At 41.3% G+C, this 20,003-nt stretch overlaps 1 protein-coding gene across 4 annotated transcripts in view; it reads left to right on the top strand.

Moving 5' to 3' along the window:
• The first annotated feature begins 629 nt into the window (after positions 1 to 629).
• The window catches only part of HERC4 (HECT and RLD domain containing E3 ubiquitin protein ligase 4), a 31,531-nt gene continuing 12,157 nt past the window's right edge, over positions 630 to 20,003 (top strand). For 2 of the 4 annotated variants that reach the window (XM_050337014.1, XM_050337025.1), the window contains exons 1-15: positions 630 to 772; positions 1,551 to 1,705; positions 2,835 to 3,124; positions 5,800 to 5,959; positions 7,302 to 7,378; positions 9,340 to 9,561; positions 10,519 to 10,610; positions 12,886 to 13,016; positions 14,006 to 14,166; positions 14,539 to 14,615; positions 16,696 to 16,820; positions 17,340 to 17,399; positions 17,902 to 18,013; positions 18,340 to 18,529; positions 19,397 to 19,569. In XM_050337014.1, coding sequence (XP_050192971.1) covers positions 2,899 to 3,124; positions 5,800 to 5,959; positions 7,302 to 7,378; positions 9,340 to 9,561; positions 10,519 to 10,610; positions 12,886 to 13,016; positions 14,006 to 14,166; positions 14,539 to 14,615; positions 16,696 to 16,820; positions 17,340 to 17,399; positions 17,902 to 18,013; positions 18,340 to 18,529; positions 19,397 to 19,569 — 1,806 coding nt within the window. In that variant the 5' untranslated portion in view covers positions 630 to 772; positions 1,551 to 1,705; positions 2,835 to 2,898. Of the gene's footprint in view, positions 773 to 1,550; positions 1,706 to 1,834; positions 1,880 to 2,834; positions 3,125 to 5,799; positions 5,960 to 7,301; positions 7,379 to 9,339; positions 9,562 to 10,518; positions 10,611 to 12,885; positions 13,017 to 14,005; positions 14,167 to 14,538; positions 14,616 to 16,695; positions 16,821 to 17,339; positions 17,400 to 17,901; positions 18,014 to 18,339; positions 18,530 to 19,396; positions 19,570 to 20,003 lie in introns of all 4 variants that reach the window. The other 2 variants (XM_050337021.1, XM_050337023.1) reach the window with 2 other exon arrangements.

The raw sequence follows: 20,003 nt of genomic DNA, 5'->3' as shown, positions 1-20,003 counted from the left end.
AGGTAATTGGAGTATGAAGAACACTTTGTTCCTGCAACTCCCAAGCGGATCCACTTCCTTCCCACTCATTGATCTCATTCTCTTCGTGCCCTCAGAGATCAAGCAGAGGCTTCTGCAGATCACGGACACGGAACAGCAACACGCGCCCAAGTCTGGAGCAAGGCAGGAGGAACGCGCCACACGAGGACCTCTTCTCAGGGAGCGCTTTGCCACGGAACATACTCCAGTTTTTTAACTCTCAGTTTAAAATCAGTGATGTAGCACAGCGAAGGTCTGCTTTAAAGCGCTCCCTTGATGCCAAGCCAAGAACGCGCCCAGCTGCAGTCAGCGGAGCGAAGCCCCGCGCCCAGCCCTGCGCTCCGCCAGGCACCCCGGCGGCGTCACTCCGGCACTCCTCGCTCCACGGGCCGCTCGTCCGTCTCATGTTTGCCGTCAGCTCCTCGCTCCGCCTCCTCGCAGCGCAACGGCAGGAACCGACACACGCGGCGACTCCGAGCGCCGCTTCCGTCCCGGCTCCCCGCCGTCCCGGCCCCGCACCCGCCGCCGGGCCCGCCGCCAGCCCCGCCGCGGCTCTGGTCCTGCCCCGGCCCTGCCCACGGGGGCGGGCGCTGCGGTCCCGCCTGCCGACCCGGCGCCTGCGCGACAACGGCGGCCGGGCCTGTCAGGGCGGCGCGGGGCTGTTCACGCTGCTCACGCCCCGGCGGTGCCGCCGGGCGGGCTGGGGACCGGACCGGACCCGAGCGGAGCGCAGCGCCGGGCCTCGCCGCCAGCGGTGAGTCCCGCCGGGCGTGACCGCCCTCCGGCCCCGCGGGGCGGACGGCAAAGTGGCCGCGGCCGCGCTCGGCCCGCGGCGAGACGCGGCCGTGAGAGCGGGGCGGGCCGGGCGGCCCCGCGGGGGCAGGTGCGGGCGGGCCGGGCCGGGGACAGCGGGCCGGGCGGTTCCGTCGGGCACCCGCGCGGCCCGGAGGGGACGGGCCGCCGCTCTCGCTCCGCCGCCGGGCCGCGCCCTCCCCGCCCTGCGCACCCCAGCGCGGCGGGCCCGGGGCCCGAGCCCCGCGGGGGGAACGCGGGCGGCGGGCTGGTGTGCGGGGGGCAGGGCGGGGTCCCGCGCACGGGACACGGCCTGGACTCGGTCAGTTCCCGGGCACGGCGGTCACAGCCTGCGCGAACCGTCCAGGCGCTTCCCGGCGCCGCTCGGCGCTCGCCGCTGCCCGGGGCGATGCGGGGGCTCCCCGCGGTCCCCGCCGGGTGTGGGCTCGGCCGCTGTGACGTCAGTGCCGCGGAGCGGACAGCGCGGGGTGGCTCCCGGGGCCACGGACAGGGCGAAAGAGAGCCGTGATTTGAGACCAAAGTACAAAACTTGGGCCACTGACTCCCAGAAGATAAAAACCAAAACAAACCAGCCCCGCCTTCCATGGAAATACATATATGTTTCAATAGAAAGGAGCACTTTTCTTATTTTTTTCCCTGCTGGAGACGGAGATCAGTCTTGGCCATAGAAATCTTGAAGGACTATAATAATACGTATTTTCTGACTTCTTGTGTTGCAGGTTGAAGCTTGCCTTACAGTTGCCGCTGCAGATGTGTGACATGTGCTGTTGCACAGCCATGTCTTAACTGAAGAGCCTTTGTTTCGATGTCCCCTTCTGAACGTGGTAGGATATAGCTAGGGAAGTATTTGATCATGCCTCACCACCTGAGATAGGTAAACAATGCAATATATTTTAAGCTGTTTGGCTGTTTTGGTTTGGTTGCTTTTTGTTGTTGTTGTTTTTTTTTATTTAATGAGAGCACAAAAATAAGCATCTTGTTTACTGTATGTTGAATTTTGCAGGGAAAAATAGTTTATCTGCTGTGCTGGCAAGAATTCTGCCCTTTGGTATGTGTAATGCTTAGATGATAACTGGCGTCTTGCTTCTCTGAACAGTGTTGTATTGAGGTGTTTTTTGTGTGTTATGACCCTGAAGAATGTCTTCCAAGTAATGGTACCTATGAAAATTTATAGTAATTTCACATTGGATTCACATTGATTTTTAAATTACTCTAAAAGCACGGGGGAAAGTACTGTTGTGGAAGTATAGCATCAGTGTTTGTGAAAACACTGTCATAAATTCTTCCTCCTATACAATACTGAAAGTGAAAGAGAAGTGTAGCTTTGTATCCTTTCCAAACAGATAGAGAGTCTGTCGGCACAAATATTGGTAATTGCAATTTAGGGATTAGGGATGGGGGTTTGGGGGAGTTGTGGCCTCTGCTGATCGCAGTGAAAGACTGGGGACTTGAGTTTTCAGCTATTTATTTTCTTTTAAATTGTAAGTTCAATTGACTCATAGTTGTTCAAATGTAATGATTGACACAGCATATTGTACTTTGTATTGCATAACTGGATTGATCAGAGCTGACCAATTTTTTCCAAGCTCTGAGTCAAGTGTTGTTTTTGGAGATGATCTTGAGGCCATACCCAGTGCTTTCTGGAGTCATGCAGCTCCTTGAGCAGAGAAAGTAGCCTGTACTGTCTCCTTGGAAGATGTTTGAGGTCGTTTCCACTGGCTGGAATTGGTTGTGACTGCTGTTTGTATAAATCTGGATTAGGCATTAAAGAAGTTTTACAAAGAACGGTATTTTAAGTTTTTGAAGCAAAGTTTTGTAAAACCAAGAACCTGCACATTTTAAAACTTGTCTCTGAAATGGGAGGGAAAGCAATTGTAAATCCTGTCCAAGAAAGGAAATCACGTGTATATTGGTATATCAAGGTGAGCTCATGCTGTATAGAAAATAACGTAATGTTGGGGACAATACTGAAAAATGTACATTTTCCTTTCTTTTTTTAACAGCTACGGAGAAGGGATATTCTAGAAAAGTGAAGTTGGAAGTTCTCTGATCAAGAGAAGCGTAAACATGTTGTGCTGGGGAAATGCATCTTTTGGACAGCTTGGATTGGGTGGAATTGATGAAGAGATTGTTTTAGAACCCAGAAAAAGTGACTTTTTCTTAAATAAAAGAGTCAGAGATGTAGGATGCGGACTGAGACATACTGTTTTTGTCCTGGTTGATGGGACTGTTTATACATGTGGCTGCAATGATCTAGGACAACTAGGGCATGAAAAAGCCAGGAAAAGACCCGGTAAGTTTGTAAGGAATGAATTGTGGAGGTTATTTGTGGTTGGGCATGTGGTTTTTGTTTCATTATGCTACAGCAAACCCAAGATTGCCAGTGTCTGTGCACGTGCTGAATTCATGCTCAGTAGTTCTTCCAAGAATGGACACATTTGTAAGTGGAAAAGCATTCCTCTGCTTGGATTGCTTCTTGTGACAGTTGGAAACAACCAACTGTGAAACATGGCAGTCCCTCCTGGTTTTTGCCTGCTGTGCAGCTGGACAGTGCCCCTGTTGTTATTTCTAACATGGAATCACTTAATTGAAGGCTGTGGGAGACTCAGTGGCTGTTCTGGATCTCAAGGGGAGGTGATGTGCTGCAATACCTGGATTAGCATTGTACTATATGTGTGGGTTTGGCTACTGAAATATGACTATTTGACATGTCACAGTCGAGAAACTTGCTGTGTGTGTTTTTAGTTGCCTAATACATGATGTAGAGCTGGTCTGATTAAAGCAGTGCTCTTTTTTTTAAGAACTAAAAATAAAACTTTTGATAAAAGACGTATCAGCATATGCAGCACTACAGGAAGAGGACTTGGAAAAGCCTAAAGGATGCCATGTGACACTTCTATGGGCTTTTTTCTTCTTCCTACCTATGTTCTGTGTGTGTTTCTGCTCCCTGCTAGTGCAGTTCTAGAGCAGAAGAGGGTAAACATCTTACAGGGACTGCAGAGGAGTGTGCACATGGGCTCTCTCCAGAGCTGGCATGTGAGTCATAGCTGGTGCTGCTGAGAGCCAGGGAACAGAGCTGCTCACACTACTCACAGCAGAACATAACAAACTGCAAAGGCTTAGTAAGAGTTTATTCTAGTCACCCCTATAGCAATTTTACAGCTTGCTTGGCTCAATAATTGACACAAATTTTTCAAATGGAAGTGAGGTGTCATGTGGAGTTTAGTGGCTCACCTTTACTCAGAGCTTTGGCTTTGATGCCAATTAAAGAGTCTTGGTTTTTTTATGTAGTTGAGATGTAACTTTTTTTAACTAATTTGGACTTCTGTTGGGAAACACTACGTGGATATTAAAACTGATAAGACTTTAATCCTGTGCCAGCATCTGCTTCATGAACGTAGAGAAACTCAGGACTCAACTTGTCATTTACTCTGCTTGTTGCCCACTTCGAAAATTATGCTGAATCGTCTTTTAAATGTAAAAGTTACAACAAAAGCATCTGACTTTTAATTTGTGTGACCTTTCATATGTAATGGACCTGCTATAATTTTTTTTTAACCTGCTCAGACACATCAGTCATAGGGATTGTGACCTCCTCCTCCCTAATTTTCCTTTCACCTACAGGTTGCTGATTATACTGCTGAGTGTTGTAATATGAAGTCAGGGCATTAGTCTGAAGAGGCTCAGTATCTTTACAGATGGGTGGATGCTCTCTTTTGAATGCATTCCTGCTCACTGAAGATAATTTTGTTGCTGACTGCATGTCTTTGCCACGTCCATGTCACCACTGCTATTATTCAGCCATGCCTTCCCTCTTTCCTCCCCACAGAGCTCTGCTTGCCACAGGGATTGTGTGAATGTTCCTTAATCCATATTAGGCAGAGTCAGCCTGGCTAGTTTAGCAGCTGGTGCAGATAGCCCGAGCTAATCTGCGTGCTGGTGCCCAAACTGGAGAGCGCTTCCATGACCTCTTCCACTGGCAGAGCTGTGAGAGGCTCTTGGGGCTGAATTGGGGTGGTAACCTCTTCAGTCAGACCAGCTGTATGAAAGAACTTATATCTGCTGCCTGTGTTAGTTTATTTTGGAGCCTGAGTGCCTGTCATGTTGCAGATAATATTAGCTATTGTTTTGAGGTTGACTTAGGCTGCTCTAGGCTGTGTTTGGAGAGCACGTTACCGTGATGATACCACAGGCTTTTCCACTGGTGAGAATGTCCAAGCAGGCTCTTATCTAAGGGGACTATTAAAAATTCCAGCTTTAGTGACAGGCCCTGAAGATATTTCCCCATGTTACTGTTACTTCTGATCACAAATCATAAACCCCAAAAAAACCCTCTTTCTAAATGTATTTAAGGGTTTTGGTGCAGGCTACTGGAAAAAAAAGTCACAGATATTTTAGTGTGTGTTTTTCAGAGGCATGCACTGTATGTCTAGAAAAATTACTCTTTAGGATCTGTTTCTACAGTATTTTGCATTATAAAGAGGACATTGTGTAGCTCATTGCAAAATCAGTAGCTTTAGTCTATAATTTACCCTGCCTTGTTTTGCAGGCTTTTTTCTTAATAGTGAATAGGTGAATTTAATTTGCTGTGGTGGAATGTTTTCCTCTTACATAATGTCTACACGTGTAGTCATTTGACAATAATCTCTTTGACCTTAATGTTAACTGGGTCTCTGCACTCCTTTTCAGATGGCAAGGTTAGAAGGAACCGTTACGATCAAGCTGCAGGTTTTGGGCACTTCCGGGTGTCGTTATTTGGCTAATTTTTTTTAAATTTAACTTAATTCTCCTAGAATAGCATACTTACAATTTTAAATAGAGGGTGTTTCAACAGGCTCCTGGGCTGACTTCAGTGGAATTTCGATTCATATCTTAGTACTGAGTAAAACTGTCTGTAACTATGCTAACTTGTTAGGAGGTGGGTTTTTTTTTTTAGCAACTAACTTTATTTATTTGTTTCTTTTTTAGAGCATGTTGGTGCACTGGATGCCCAAAATATTGTAGCTGTATCATGTGGAGAAGCCCACACCCTTGCATTAAATGACAAGGGTCAGGTATACGCGTGGGGTCTGGCTACTGATGGACAGCTTGGCTTGCCAGGGACAGAGGAATGCATCAGAGTGCCCAGGTTAAAAATGGCAGATAATAAGTTACCCTTTTTGTTTTTTCTTTATATTGTGCTTAGGTCACACTTGTTAATCTATTCTGCTGTCATAGCTAAAACCACATGTTAGAAAGTGGATCTTAGCTGTGACACTTGCATTTTGTGGACAGTTTCCTTTCTCCAAAAGTCTGCTTATGTGGGAAGTGTGTTATGGGTTTGCTTGGTTTGGTTTGTTGCTTTTTGGGGTGTTTTTGTTTGTTGTTTCTTTTTAATAGTCATCTACTAAGAATGAAAGTTATTTTTTAAAAGTAGGATGGATATTTTAAGAGTGTAAATGGGGATTGATAACTACCATTTCAGAGAAGGTGAAGAGAAGTAGAGTGTTAAACTTTCAAAACCGATTGTGGGAGTACATTTGAAGAAGGTCCATTTGCTGTCTGATCCATGTACTTCAGCTTTCACCCCAAAGTTTTACAGCTGTGATCAAACCTAACTTTAAACATGAATGCTGGCCAGGTTCACTTGCTTGTTCCCAGAACAAGCATTCTTGCTACCTGAAGTCCACATTTTTACTGTCCTGAGTAGATTCACCGAAATCACTGTGACCAAGTTTGGATGTTTGCAATATGGAGGTTTTCTTTTCTAATTTTTTTTTTTTTGGCATAGGAAAAAGTCACACAAAAGTGACAGTTCCTTGGAGCTTTAATAATTCATGACTGACACATGTATAAATATGAAAAATATAACCAAAAATACTAAAGATGTTATTTCTGCATTAAATTTAAAAACCAACAGGCCCTTTAGAAACTTTTTCTATCAAAAGTTGAAAGCATCCTATTTTAATGTGCATTTGGATGTATTTGCAGCTTCTTTATATCATTGTGCAAAGTGTAATAGCTCTGTAAACTGAAGTTTTGATTGACGTTGATGTTGGTAGAGATGAAAAATAGCGTTCAGTTTTTAACAGAAAGTAATTACGTTTTTATATCTAATATTGGCATAAAGAAGACTAAAACCTTTCTTCTTTTGGAAACTGGGAAGTAAGAATCAGTTCCTTCTTGCATTCTTTATTAGTTTTCTCCATTCAGCTGTATGACATCTTCTAGCAGTGAACCTGCCTAATTCTTCATTATGGCCTTTTACAGACTTTAATAATTTGAAAATAAGACAAAACCTGTCCTTAAAAGCGTTAGAAAAGCAGGTGTTTTGACTTAAGGCTTTACTAAATAGCTTCTAGTTAAAGTTAGGATGTTTAAATTAGTGTGATGTGTGCTTAAGTGAAAAGGATTCACTTTTTATGTATTGCCTTTTGCTGTGACTTTATATTTCATACCATAATTCCTTCTCTGTTTTCTTACCCCAATAGAAACATTAAAAGCTTATCAGAGGTCCAAATAGTTCAAGTTGCTTGTGGTTACTATCACTCCTTAGCACTCTCAAAAGGTAAGCCGAATTCTCCTGAAGTTTTGTGTAATTTCTGACCAGGTAGTTCAAGTTTTCAACATTTATTTTTTCTTTTATAAAAGGTAATGTTTTTATAAAACAAGCTAACACTTAACACAGATGGGGTTTCAGGTTGGTAGGGACACTGTAATTGTAATGATGGAAGCCTGACTTCAAAAAGTAAACATACAGGCAGATATCATGTTGTTCTGCTTTTGTTATTTTTTGTTTTGGTTTTGGGGTTTTTTTATCCTTTTTAAGTTGTTTCGGGTGTTTTTTTGGTCCCAATTCTTTCCCATCCTGCTGGGATGCTGCTTTGCCACTAATCTGCTTTAACCTGCATCTTCAAGTTACTGAGGTTTGCAGGAGTGACTCCCTTGTCTGCTTTCCTGTGGCTAAACCTCTGTTTTCTTCGTGCTTCCATGGTTAAAATGCCATGTCACGTTATAACCCACCTTTGGAAAAGTTTAAACATCTGGCTTCAAATTTTTGCAAGGGGCTGTGAGCACATAGTTAGTTGGCCTCCCTTGCCTGATTTGCTCTCCAGAAAGGAGCATGAATTTCAATTTACTGCTTGCTTGTTTTGTCATAACAAAAGAGAGTTGTGACCAAAACTTCCACTTGGAAGAAGTGGCTCCTGGAAAGTGTTAATGGAAACTCAGAAACTCAAAAATTCCAGGAAGATAGGAGTTTGTTTCTTAACAATATGTGTTTAAAATACAAACCAGATAAGCTGTGGGGAGGGAGGTGTTCATTGTATGCAAATGATTCTTTTTTTTCCTTTAAATATAATAGTTTATAGTGCCTCTATGTGCCTTGACTCTGTGTGTGACTCTTCATGGCCTCGGATTTGTGGTGCCATAACGTATTCCCAAGTGCCTTTATCCTTATAACCCAAAGAAATGCCTTTATTTTCAGGGCAGGCAGGCAGAGGTTCACAAATAACCCTTTACCTGACTTAAGATCAGCAGCAGAATGTGGGGAGTATTAGAGTTGTGCTGTTAAGCATTCTGTTGACCAAAGGTGCAAGAATGTCATAAATTCTAAATTTGTAATTTAAAATTCACTCAGCATCACTATCCTATTGCCAGTGCATGGATCTACAGCTCTGTTTCTGTTCTTGACATGCACTGTAGGGATTTTTTTGGGGGGCATTTTGTTGTTAAATAAATAAAATCCGAGAGACCTGTACTGCAGGGGATGGGTTTCCTTGTTTTCCCATCTTGATAAAACTGTTATGGGAAAGATGGAGATAGGAGAGACATAGGAAGCATTGGGAAGGTAACGTTGCTCTTGGACATGTATCACATCAGCAAAAGCAGAGTGTTTTGTGATGAGGTGTTGATCTTTAGGATAGTAAATACCTCAGCAAAACAGTGCTTGTTCAGTAGAATATTTGGAGGCAAATCTTAGCATAAATAGCTCTTTGGCTTGTCATTCTTCATGATGTTTTTTTCTTTGTAAGGCATCAAACGACATGATCAACTTTGTGTTTCGTTGATCATATAATAAAGGCATTGTTTTAAAATGTGTGTCAAATTGTATGTGAAAATTTAGTGTGTCATCTTAGAAAAGCTTAAATGAGGCTTTTGATGGGAAATTGGAAAATGTTGCGTGTCCAGTATTGGCAGATCTGCATAAAAATCGGTGTAGTAATGGAACTTCCAGTGGAACAGTATCTTGCTTTGTAATAATCAAACTCAGTTTATCTCACACTGTTGAAAAGGGAATGTCAAGAGAAGTTTTGAGGGGTTTGAATACTATTTAAATACTTTGTCTGATGAAATATTTGAGTTGAATGCCTGCAAATTACACAAGAATGCTTAGCTTCAGAAGTCAGTAATTTGTAAGCATTTTGAAACTCAAATGTAACTTTTAGCTTTTTTTACAGTGGATAGACATTGTATAATTAAACTGCATTGATTTGTATTTCTTGGTTGTTTATTTTTTCCTTCAAACAGGAAGTGAAGTGTTTTCCTGGGGACAAAACAAATATGGCCAGCTGGGTTTAGGCTACGAGTATAAAAAACAAACCTCACCACATATGATTAAATCTCTGCTGGGAATCCCTTTTGCACAGATTGCAGCAGGAGGAGCTCACAGCTTTGTGCTAACTCTTTCTGGAGCCATTTTTGGATGGGGACGCAACAAATTTGGGCAGCTGGGTCTAAATGATGATAATGGTAGGTAAACATTGCTGCAGTAAGATTTCCTGCTGAAGGGTTTGGGCTGGGAATGCAAACTCAGCAATACTGGAAAACAAGCAGACAGAACAAACCATTCTTGAATATTGTCAGAGTGCTGGTGTCACGTGGGATTCATAAAGAAGACACAGAGGTGTCTTCTTTTATTTGTTTTGTGGTGAGAATTTTGGCAGTGTTATGTTGAAATTCTGTACACAGTTCAGGAATGAATAACCTGTAGATGGTTTCGTGAGTTCAGATTTTGTCACTGGTTCCTTATTGTCAGCACCATTTAAAATAAGAAAAAGGTGTTGTGAAGAAAACGCACATTGAATTAATGCCTGAAATCTGATCACACTCATCTAATCAGAAAATGACACTTTCCAGGAATCAAATTCTCACGGGAGACTTCAGCTGCTTCCACATATTCTTTGGAATGTGTAGAACTCCAGTTTTTATGTAGCATGACTTCTCAATTACATCCCTTATTTGGGTGCTGATACAGTTTCTTGCAGACATGCTAGCACACCTAACAGATTTTAAGACATCAGCATTAAAAAGTTGTCTTTGTTCAACTGGATGACAAAGTTGATTTGTTCTGGTGATGAAGGAAGTTGTGCTTCCTAATTGCTCAGTGTTCCATTCTGTTGTGCCTTTATTAATATTAAGCTGTATGTGTGAACACACATTCCAAAGAATAAATACCTACTGGCACTGACTTTCAGGAACACTTTAAAAACATGAGACCCAAAGTGTTTCAGTGCAGCAGTCCCTGGTTTTCCTGCAGCAACACTTCCATCTCCAAGATCCGTGAACTCAGCCACAATGATTGCCTTGTGCCAGTGATTTCAAAGTGCTGCTTTGACTGGAACAAAATTAGAATAAATGAGCAAAACTGTTTGGGCTTTGATTTTTGTTTACAAAGTAGGTGACCTACTGCTTTATTGAACTGTTCAGACAGGTATGTTCCTACACTGCTAAAGTCACTGAGAAGTCAGAAGGTGGTTCATATATGCTGTGGAGAAGATCATACTGCTGCCCTTACAAAGGTACAATACTTACAGATATGTTTCTGCTTTAATTTTTTAATGTTTCCAGGAAAAGATAACTGTCTGAATAGGAAATAATAAACTAAATCCTGAACAAATGGCTTCTAAGTTTATTGGATGAAGCTGAGGAAACAGTGGTAAAATATTGGCAAAAAATCCCCAGTACAAGAAATTTTTCAGCAGTCTTAAATTTTTGTCAGATTTGGTGAAATTGAGCAGACAAATTACAGCATTTTTGATAGGAAAGTGTATGTTGCATTATTAAAATTATGCAGATATTGAATTTAGTGTATCCTAAAGGGATGAGCTCTTTTCTGACTGTAATGCCTCTAGAATAGCTGTTTTCATGATCAGACCAAATCACTCATCAAGTGCCATCATGGACAGACTCGCCTTGGGGAAGTTCATTTCATTTATTGCCCATCGTAAGTGAGAGTACAGTTAATGTGGAATTAGGTATTGCAGGTGTTATTGTGTGAGGTTCTGTGAAAAATTGGCCACTTATTTCAAAGTGGATTTGGGGAAAAAACCCCAACATCTTTTGTGTCAGTGCAGTGTGTTTGTACAGAGACCTAGGAATTAAAATTAATTATTGATGATTAAAATGGCTGAAATATGTCAAAGTACCTTATACAGAACTGCTGGCTAAGTATATTACTCGGAGCCTTACTTTTAAACTTTTAAACTTATTTGGAAATATTTAGGAGCAGCACAGAATATATAATGCTGCTACTTATTCTTACACTCATTTTAGTGATGAATATTTTATTTCAAGCATCAGGTAAATGCCCATATTTGTACTGGGTAAAAATAATACATAGATGTCTTAATTTAAATGACTGACTCTTGGACTTTTCTTTTTGGGTTTAATAGTTGAATTAGACTTCAGCATTTAAATCATTATATGTTAACATATAGACATTTCCTGCTTACCACTCTCAGTAAAAAGTAACAATTTATAAGCAGAATATTTTGAACCTATCACTGATAGGAGTAGAATACACTTTTGCCTGTTCAAGATTTGGGAAAATGACTAAATAGCCAGTTCAGATCTCTTGAGTTCAGATTGTTGTAATAGAGGAAGAATAGGATTTTGAAAGTAATTATTTTTAATGTTTTATTTCTGGAGAGGAAAAAAAATCTGTGTTTATTTACTTTGGGTAAATGTGCTAGTTTGAATTTTTATACTACAGCAAGTTAAAACTTGTTCTGAGGAATGTCTGCCTAAATGTGCTCGTAACTTGGTTATAGAAGCTTAATTTTCTGCAGTGAAAGGAAAAGACTGTTCATAAATAATTGCCTTTTGTCCTAAAATATTCTCTCACTTTGAAAAAATATGTCAACCTCCTTATCCTGAAATTGGTATTGATGTGAGGTTTGGGAGATACAGAATGCAAAGCAAACAACAATCCCTGACTTGCCTTCTAAGTGCTCATTTTCCCTTTTCACGTATAGAAGTGAACTTCAAACTTGCTTTAAAGCTGATGGACTCCATGGATAACTCCACTGTCTTTTCATGAGAGGCCTTGCAGAACCAGGGGTTTGATGCACCTGTTGTGGACAGCACTGTGTGTATTTGTGAACGTTCTGCGGGGCCTTCTGATCCAGAAAAGCCCGGCCCTGTTTGTTCTTCTCACCCACTGAGGGAGCCTGTTGGTTTTGCTCAGTGGATGTGATGATTTCCAGCTGAGGTCCAGGCTGAGGCAGGAGAGAATTGAAAGAAACAGCTTTGCAATTTCTAAGCATTTGAAAACGAGAGGTTTCTAGGTTGTTGTAGGGTAAGTTGCATAATTACTTGCCTTACGACACCGTTGAAATGTTCTGGTTTCTGATGCTTTCAAACAGTGAAGCTGTTTCAGTCATACCCTGCATCATCTGCCTGAGGAGAGCAGCTTCCTGCTTGCTAGTTACATTAGAATTTGTATTCAGAGTTTTTAAGCCAAAGAAAATTGGAAAAGAGGAAGGCAAAATGAGGATTAGTATCTGTTAATGACATAAGTTAATGGCAGGACTGTTGTACAGTGATATGGAAATGACACGAGCGTGATTTAACATGAGTAAGGTAATGCTTCATAGCTGTGCCACACTGTCAGAACCGCAGTTAACCTGTGACCCTTTTGTGTCTCAGGGCCCTGCTGTGCATGTGTATTTTCTCTCCTTTCCCCACGGTCACAAAATCATCAGACAAACAGATGGATTGTTAAATCCGTGTTTCTGTTAAGTTACTTGTTCTGAGATACACTGTCATTTTAATGCAAATAATTCATTTGTTTAGGAAGGTGGGGTTTTTACCTTTGGAGCTGGAGGCTATGGTCAGTTGGGACATAACTCTACCAGCCATGAGATAAACCCAAGGAAAGTTTTCGAGCTCATGGGGAGTGTTGTCACACAGATCACTTGTGGCAGGTAAGGCCTGTTCTGTGCTAGCACTGGGAATCTTAAGGATAACTTGTTTTGTCTAAAACTTCACACCTATTGCAATATGAAGTGGGGTTTTCCTTACCCTTCATGATTAGGGAAGACAAGCTGATCGCTAACAAAAGATATTTAAAGATGTTATGGGGATTTTAAAAGCATTCAGTAGAAGAACTGAAGGAAGTTGTGTATTTGAGAGGCTCTGATTCTCTAAATTGAAAGTGTGAGCAGTAGTGTGAAGGTGTTTAGTGCTGTCACTTCATCTTTTCCCATTAAAGAACAAGTGTGTTTGGGAAGGTACATGAGCAGCACTGAGAATAAGTGTAAAATTTGGAAAAATAACCTGTTTTATGAAGTACCTGTAATACTGTATGGCAGTTCAGTTCCTCATGGGCTTTTTATTCTGTGTATTACAATAGCACCCAAGAAATGGGAAAAATTCCCAGCACACATGAAAATATCAAGAATTGCACTCTAAGAAGAAAAAAGAATGAGGGAAACAGCATACTTGTTTTGAGAGGGGCTCACCATTATTCAGATTAAAGACTATATAAATGTAAAGGTTTAGTTGACATCATGTGCATTCACTCCCTTTCCATAGTTTACAGAAATTCACTTCTGGTTCTTCACAGGCTCAAGATTGGAGAGAGGACATTAGAGTTGAGAAGGATGGGAGGTGAAAAGGGGTAAAGGCAGTCTGGTAGAAACTTGACATTTCTGAATGTCTAGAGGTGTGCTCTGAAGGTCAGATGGGGGCAAAGCACTGGCATTTCCATTCCCTGAACTCTTCCATGGCAATGGAATACTGCCTATTGGAGTACATGCCATGGCAGTGCATTGCCAGGAGAGAAGAGGAGCAGTGGATGTGACAGGACCTTTAAGATAGATAGATAGATAGTGTTTAACACAGTTCTTAGAGGGGCCTGCCCAGAGCATGTTATAATGCTTGGGGTTTTGTTCCTGAATTTTATTTGCCCTAGGCAGCACACCACTGCATTCGTTCCTTCCTCGGGAAGAATTTATTCCTTTGGACTCGGAGGAAATGGACAATTAGGTACAGGAACAACCAGTAACAGGAAAAGTCCCTTCACAGTGAAAGGAAACTGGATTCCCTACAGTACTCAGTGCCCGATGACCACAGGTAAGCAACGTCTGGCATATTTACTTCTTGGTTTTCTGTTCCTTCAGAGTGTCTTAAAATTGTTGAGATTTAAACCAAGTATGGGCTATAATCATTTGCTTCCAATCAGTTTGTTTCCACTGTGTTCCTACAGTCCATTCCTGCTGTAGAAAGTACATGCTTGCTTCTGCTGTTGGGTTAGGTCCTGTGGTAGCACTACAGCTAAAACTTAACCTCGGGTCAGGATGGTCTCAACTATTGTGTTGCAAAGATATGCTTCACTGAGGTTCTGCAACAAAGGAACCTTTTTCTAACCGAGCGTTGCTTGCAGTGTCTTAATTATTTTTTCAATTTCCCATTTTCACACTGGGCTGTTTTTTGTTCCTATTGCAGAAAGCGAGGAGTGTTACTGTGTCAAGAGAATTTTCTCTGGTGGGGACCAAAGTTTTGCACACTACTTTTGTCCTCAGGTAACAAATTAAATATGCTTTGGTTCCAAAGCTTGTCAAAGTTGAATTTTAGGTTTTTTGATGCATTTTAAAAGGTTTTGAAGGTGACTGTATTGTAAAGTTTGTTGGAGCAGTGTAGAAGCAAAAGGTACTAAGGGAATGTAGCAATTGGAGGACTTGGATCCCGTTAGTGAGTGTGAGCTGTCAGGAGGCTCTTGAGACTGTCTGGCATAACCTTTTCTTCTTGATGGATGAATGCACTTCTTTTCATGTCATAAAGGAAAAATGGATGAAATACTTGAGCTCTTTACTCCTGCCCAGTCCCCCTCAGTAATTCCTGACTGCAGCTGTGCTGTCTTCTGCTCTGGAGCCATTTTAACTTACCACAATGATGCTTCCACAAAGGAAACAAATGGAACTTCTTGCTAAAAATTATAGGTGGTTTGTTACATGATAGTTTTATGCTAGTCTTAAAAACTTAGATATTAAAAGAACAAGAATTAATCAGTTTAAATTCTAGTACTTAAAAAAAAAAAAGTCTAGAAGGACTTTACAGTAACACCGACCATGTGGAAGTGTGATGGAAAGGAAATGCTATTGGAGGATGGGTTGGGAGGAAAAAACAAGATGAAGTTACATGGGACTGTTTCCAATGCAGCTCAGCAGATACTGGACCATAGGGATTAATGAAGCATCAAGAGTTGAGTGTGTAGGGTGAAAACTAATTTGGGCAGAAGGGAAGATGTATTTTAGCAGGGAAACATGTTTGCCAAGAAAAACTGAGCACAAGTCAGACTTGCAGCAACCCCTTGTGCTCAGAGCCTGTTTTGGTTTTACAGAACTACCAGTTTTTCAAGGATTGTTTGGTTGCTTTTTCTCTTAATTCTGATTGAGTTTTAACTATTGTTGTATTTGAGAGAAACTTGTCTAGCAGGTGTAGACTGGAAAAATTACTTTTAGTATACGCTTGAAACTTCTCTGTTAAAACTCCCTCAAAAACTTCCTTGTGTGCAATTTTTGTAATTACTGGAGTAGTTTCTGACTGACTAATTGAGATGAACTGGAGACTGTGAATGCAGGCATTGTGGCTTGTTCTGGACAAAAAGTATTAGCAATAGATGATCTTTTGATGCTGAAAAACTATCCCTTCTAGTACTCTTTAGTCTGGTAATTTGTATTGAATTCTTTCAAAGTTATGTTGAGCACTGTACCCCTGGGACTTGTGTGTCCTTGCCAGTTCAGGGGGCACAGCCAAAATCTGTTTGTTTTCTCAAGTCAGTGTTTGGGCAGCTCGGTTCCCTGAGTTGTTTCATTGTGATTTAAGTGACACTTTGGCTGGACACAGGGGAATGGCAAGAGGCTTCCTCATCCTGATGCTGTAGGATGGGATGAGAAGTGCTGATTTTTGGCAGCAGATAGTGGTTGTCAGCTGTGTTCTCAGACTGCACCATCAGGAGAAATGTTTCCTTTTACTAACTTAATCTTATTTTTTGTGTTATGTACCATCTCTTTTTGAACCAGTGCTCCTACTCAAAACAATGACCTTGGTTCTCCTCCTCTTTACTGTTAGAAGCCTTAGTGGCATTCATTTTACATGAGCAGCACTTCAAACTGCAGCTCATCTGATGATGCATGTTCAGAGAAACACGATTCATTCCCGGGGGAACCCGATGGCAGTGGGGTAGAGGAACAACTGTCTGGAAAATTGAATGGCTCCTTTTCTGTGTGCTCACAGCTTGGCTGGGAGCTGAGTGGCTCACAGTGGCTGGAGAGGAGAGATGTTTGCTACTCGTGTATAAAGCTTGTTTAGTGTTCGGCAGATAGAAAAGTACTGTATGTTTAAGGAGTTTACCATTCAGTAAGCTGTGGTGTGAATTAACCTACCACTCAAGATGTATTTAGAGTATGCTCTGCTTTCACAGTGAATGGCAGAACTACTTGAATAAAGTCAAGTTTTTCCTTGGGTGTATCTCACAGTAATAGTCTGGGTAGGCAAATTGTCACTCAGTGGAGAAAGGAGCTGCTCAACCACAAGGCTGATCTTTCTGGAAATCAATTTTGTGTGCCTGATTCTTTATGCTTTCTTTTAAAATTTATTTAGAATATGGTGCCACCAGATGATTTTAGGTATCCTGACCTTGTGAAGCAGATCTGGACTGTGAACGAAACGTTTATTCAAAAATTGCTGACTTTCCCATCTGGAAGACTTCCTGTAGAAATAGCTAAGTAAGTGATGTTGAGGAAAGAAGTTGTCTTTCATAATTTTACTTATGAATTGAGTATTAATGGGGCTTTGGGCATACATAGCCAAGGCTATTTTTAGTTACTGATTTTATGATGTGCAGAGCTCTTGCTGTGCTTTCATTGTTGTGCTTGTTGAGTAGTTTAAATCCTTTAGACTGTGTCTTTCTGTCCCAGTGTGGATGACTATGCAATTTTAAATTATCTAATTGCACATAGAAAAATAGCAGTGCATGTAAAGGAATATGAAAACAACTCAAAGTTTATTGCTTCTACATTATTAGAGGAGGATGCAAGCAATTAAATTGCAATACTTGCCATGATTTAAGCTGTCTTAAGCATTTTCTTGAATAGAAGGTTTTATCTTGTAGTGTTTAGTCCCATTCAAGTCAGAGTCCCATCCTTTGTACAATGTAATTTATTAGGGCTTACATCCAACTTTCTTACTGCAATGCTGATTTGTAAAAGGAAAACAAACTGTAACATTGATGTGAACAATTCCAGTGAAATCGATGGAACGTTCTCCTCAGCCGGGTGCCTCAATGGGAGCTTTTTGGCTTTGAGGTAAGTGGTCATGGTTTTAATTCCTGTGGTCAGCATTAAAGGTGGCAACCTTCTCAGTGTCACTTGTTTGACATGGAATGCCTTCCCAAGGGATTTCCTGTGTTACTGCTGCACTGATCCTGCAGTTTAAACTTGCAACTCCTGTACAAAGCCCAGTGCTTTGTCAGCTGGCCCCAGGGCAGCCCCACTCGTGCCCCTCCTGGGAAGTGTGTGCTGCTGCTTGGCTGCTGCCACCTCAGCCAGCAACACTCACCACATTTCTCAGCCACAGCTTGTTCATAATTCAGGGGGAGTTTGTTGCACAGACTGGTTTAGACCTAGTGTTTTTACCTGATTGTCTTACACTTAGAGAAGGCTTTTTCCAGTTGCTTCTAAGGTCGTACAAGCAACAGAAGTTTTACATTTTAATTCTTTAGTAGGTCTAAAATTCAAGGGGAAAAAAAATTTTAAGTTCCTGAGAACCCAGGATTCAGTCTTTCTGTATTTTTTTTCCTTTGTGCAGCAATGATGATCATTACAAAACCAGCACTAGATTCTCAGGGGTTGACATGAACGCTGCTAGACTACTATTTCACAAACTCATACAGCCTGAGCACGCTCACATATCACAACAGGTTGGTGCTGCATATTTTCCTTATGTTTGGGATATCTTTCTACAAGTCTCCAGTAATACTACTCTTATGCTTGCTCCAACCCTTTAAATATATTTATTTACTCAGTGATACATCAACTGCAAATACGTAAAAATGTATTGTGTTGTAACAATTAAGTAACACATTGGCATACTCTACTATTTACCATATTGTCTTGTCTCTAAATGTATAATAGTCTTAATTTATAACTCTTAATTATTGTTTTCTAGATGAGTTTTTATGTAGGTGAGCATTTGTTTAAATTCTCAACTGCATTAAAATAAACAGAATTTTATGATGTGCTGTAGGTGGCAGCTAGTTTGGAAAAGAACCTTATTCCCAAATTGACCAGCTCCTTACCAGATGTTGAAGCTTTGAGGCTGTATCTCACTCTACCAGAGTGCCCACTGATGAGTGATGAGAACAATTTCACAACATTAGCTATTCCTTTTGGAGCAGCTATTCTGAACCTAGAAAAAGCTCCTTTGAAAGTTCTTGGTAAGAAACTGAATTTCTACTGCTGAAACTGAGGATCTCTAGATGAAAATGTATAGAAATTCCATCAGGAAAGACTTGGTCTTGGCAACACCTGCTGTGTATTTACAGTTCTGTAGAATTCCCCACTGAGAAAGTTAAGGCTTAACGTTGCTTGGTGTAAGAAAACGCTTATTCTGTTGCTTCTGGGTGAGTTAACAGGCCACCCCTATGAATTCAGCTGGTATTTTAAGCTCTGGAGGGATTCCATTTGGGAGGAGTTAAACTGTGTAGTTCAGTGTATTTGATATGTGCCTTTACCCTTTAAAGTGAAAATGATGTGGTCAGACAGCTAATCAGCTCTGAGCAGCTTACAGAAGTGTTGCAGAGCAGATGTTAAATTGGCTTGGTTTGGACTTCAGCACCTGTTCTGTTGCTTCTGAGCAGTTCATCTTGTCCCACTGATGCAAATATGCAACTGAGAGCAGCTCTGTTTTTTAGCTCTGCTTCTTTGCACCTTCTTATTGTGGCTCCTGTCAGCTGAAATTCAGCTTAAGGAATCGAGGTTTCAGAATATTTCCTTTTTAATTGATACCTTTTTGAGAGGATCCTTTCTTCTTCCTCTGTTCCTTTTTGCTTTGCAACCTGTCTCTTGTGTTTTTCAGTAGTTTTTGGTGAGAGTAAAGAGCTTGTCTGCTGTAAAGAAAAGCAAAGTGATAATTTTTTTTAAAGAGCTGATGTGTAACAATAATGATGTGTTAAAAACTTTTTTTTTTGAGAGTCTTAAGTAATTGATAATTATGCTTTCTAGCCAAACACGTGTTTTTGATAAAAGGATATGATAGCATTACAGTGGCAAGTACAAAATTTGTGCTCACTGTGTGTTGACAGAAAATTGGTGGTCTCTACTTGAACCTCCGTTGTTCCTCAAGATAGTGGAACTCTACAAGGATGTTGTAGTCCACCTTTTGAAGCTGTGCAAGATTGGCCTTCCGCCCTCTGATAGAAGAATCCTTACCAATTTCCTACACACAGCTTTCAGAGTTCTGGAAATACTGCACAGAGTATGTTTATGTCATTTATAAGCAATTACTTTGCTGCTTGTTTTTGTCAGCATCTGTGTGCTGTGTAGTAGTTAAAAGTTACTAAAGAGTTAAAATACTTAGAATTTCATCTACAGATCTACCTGTAGTTGTTCTGTCTGGACCTGTGAACCACTGGGATTTGGATTTTGTTGGGACCACAGACTGAGGCAGTCATTGGCATTGCGAGAGTGTGGATTAAAGTGAGAGGGCAAAAGGGGGTGACATATCTGGGATGTGTCATGGATTTAGTGTCTGGTGGTGTGGAGGGGGAATGGGGATGGGGGAGATGTTTGTGAACAGTAGGCCTAAATTATCTGCTTATAAAGACAGAACCTTTATAACTGTCTTGCTGCTTTGCCAGTTAACAGTGCTTAACAGCCCTTGGGAAAAGAAGTGTGTATTAGGAAAATGAG

This window comes from Myiozetetes cayanensis, unplaced genomic scaffold, assembly GCF_022539395.1.
Source record: "Myiozetetes cayanensis isolate MyiCay16 unplaced genomic scaffold, myiCay2020 scf10, whole genome shotgun sequence".
In the NCBI taxonomy this organism is placed as follows: Eukaryota; Metazoa; Chordata; class Aves; order Passeriformes; family Tyrannidae; genus Myiozetetes; species Myiozetetes cayanensis.
Note: the sequence above shows the minus strand (reverse complement) of the source record. Positions and strands in the feature narration are given on the sequence as shown.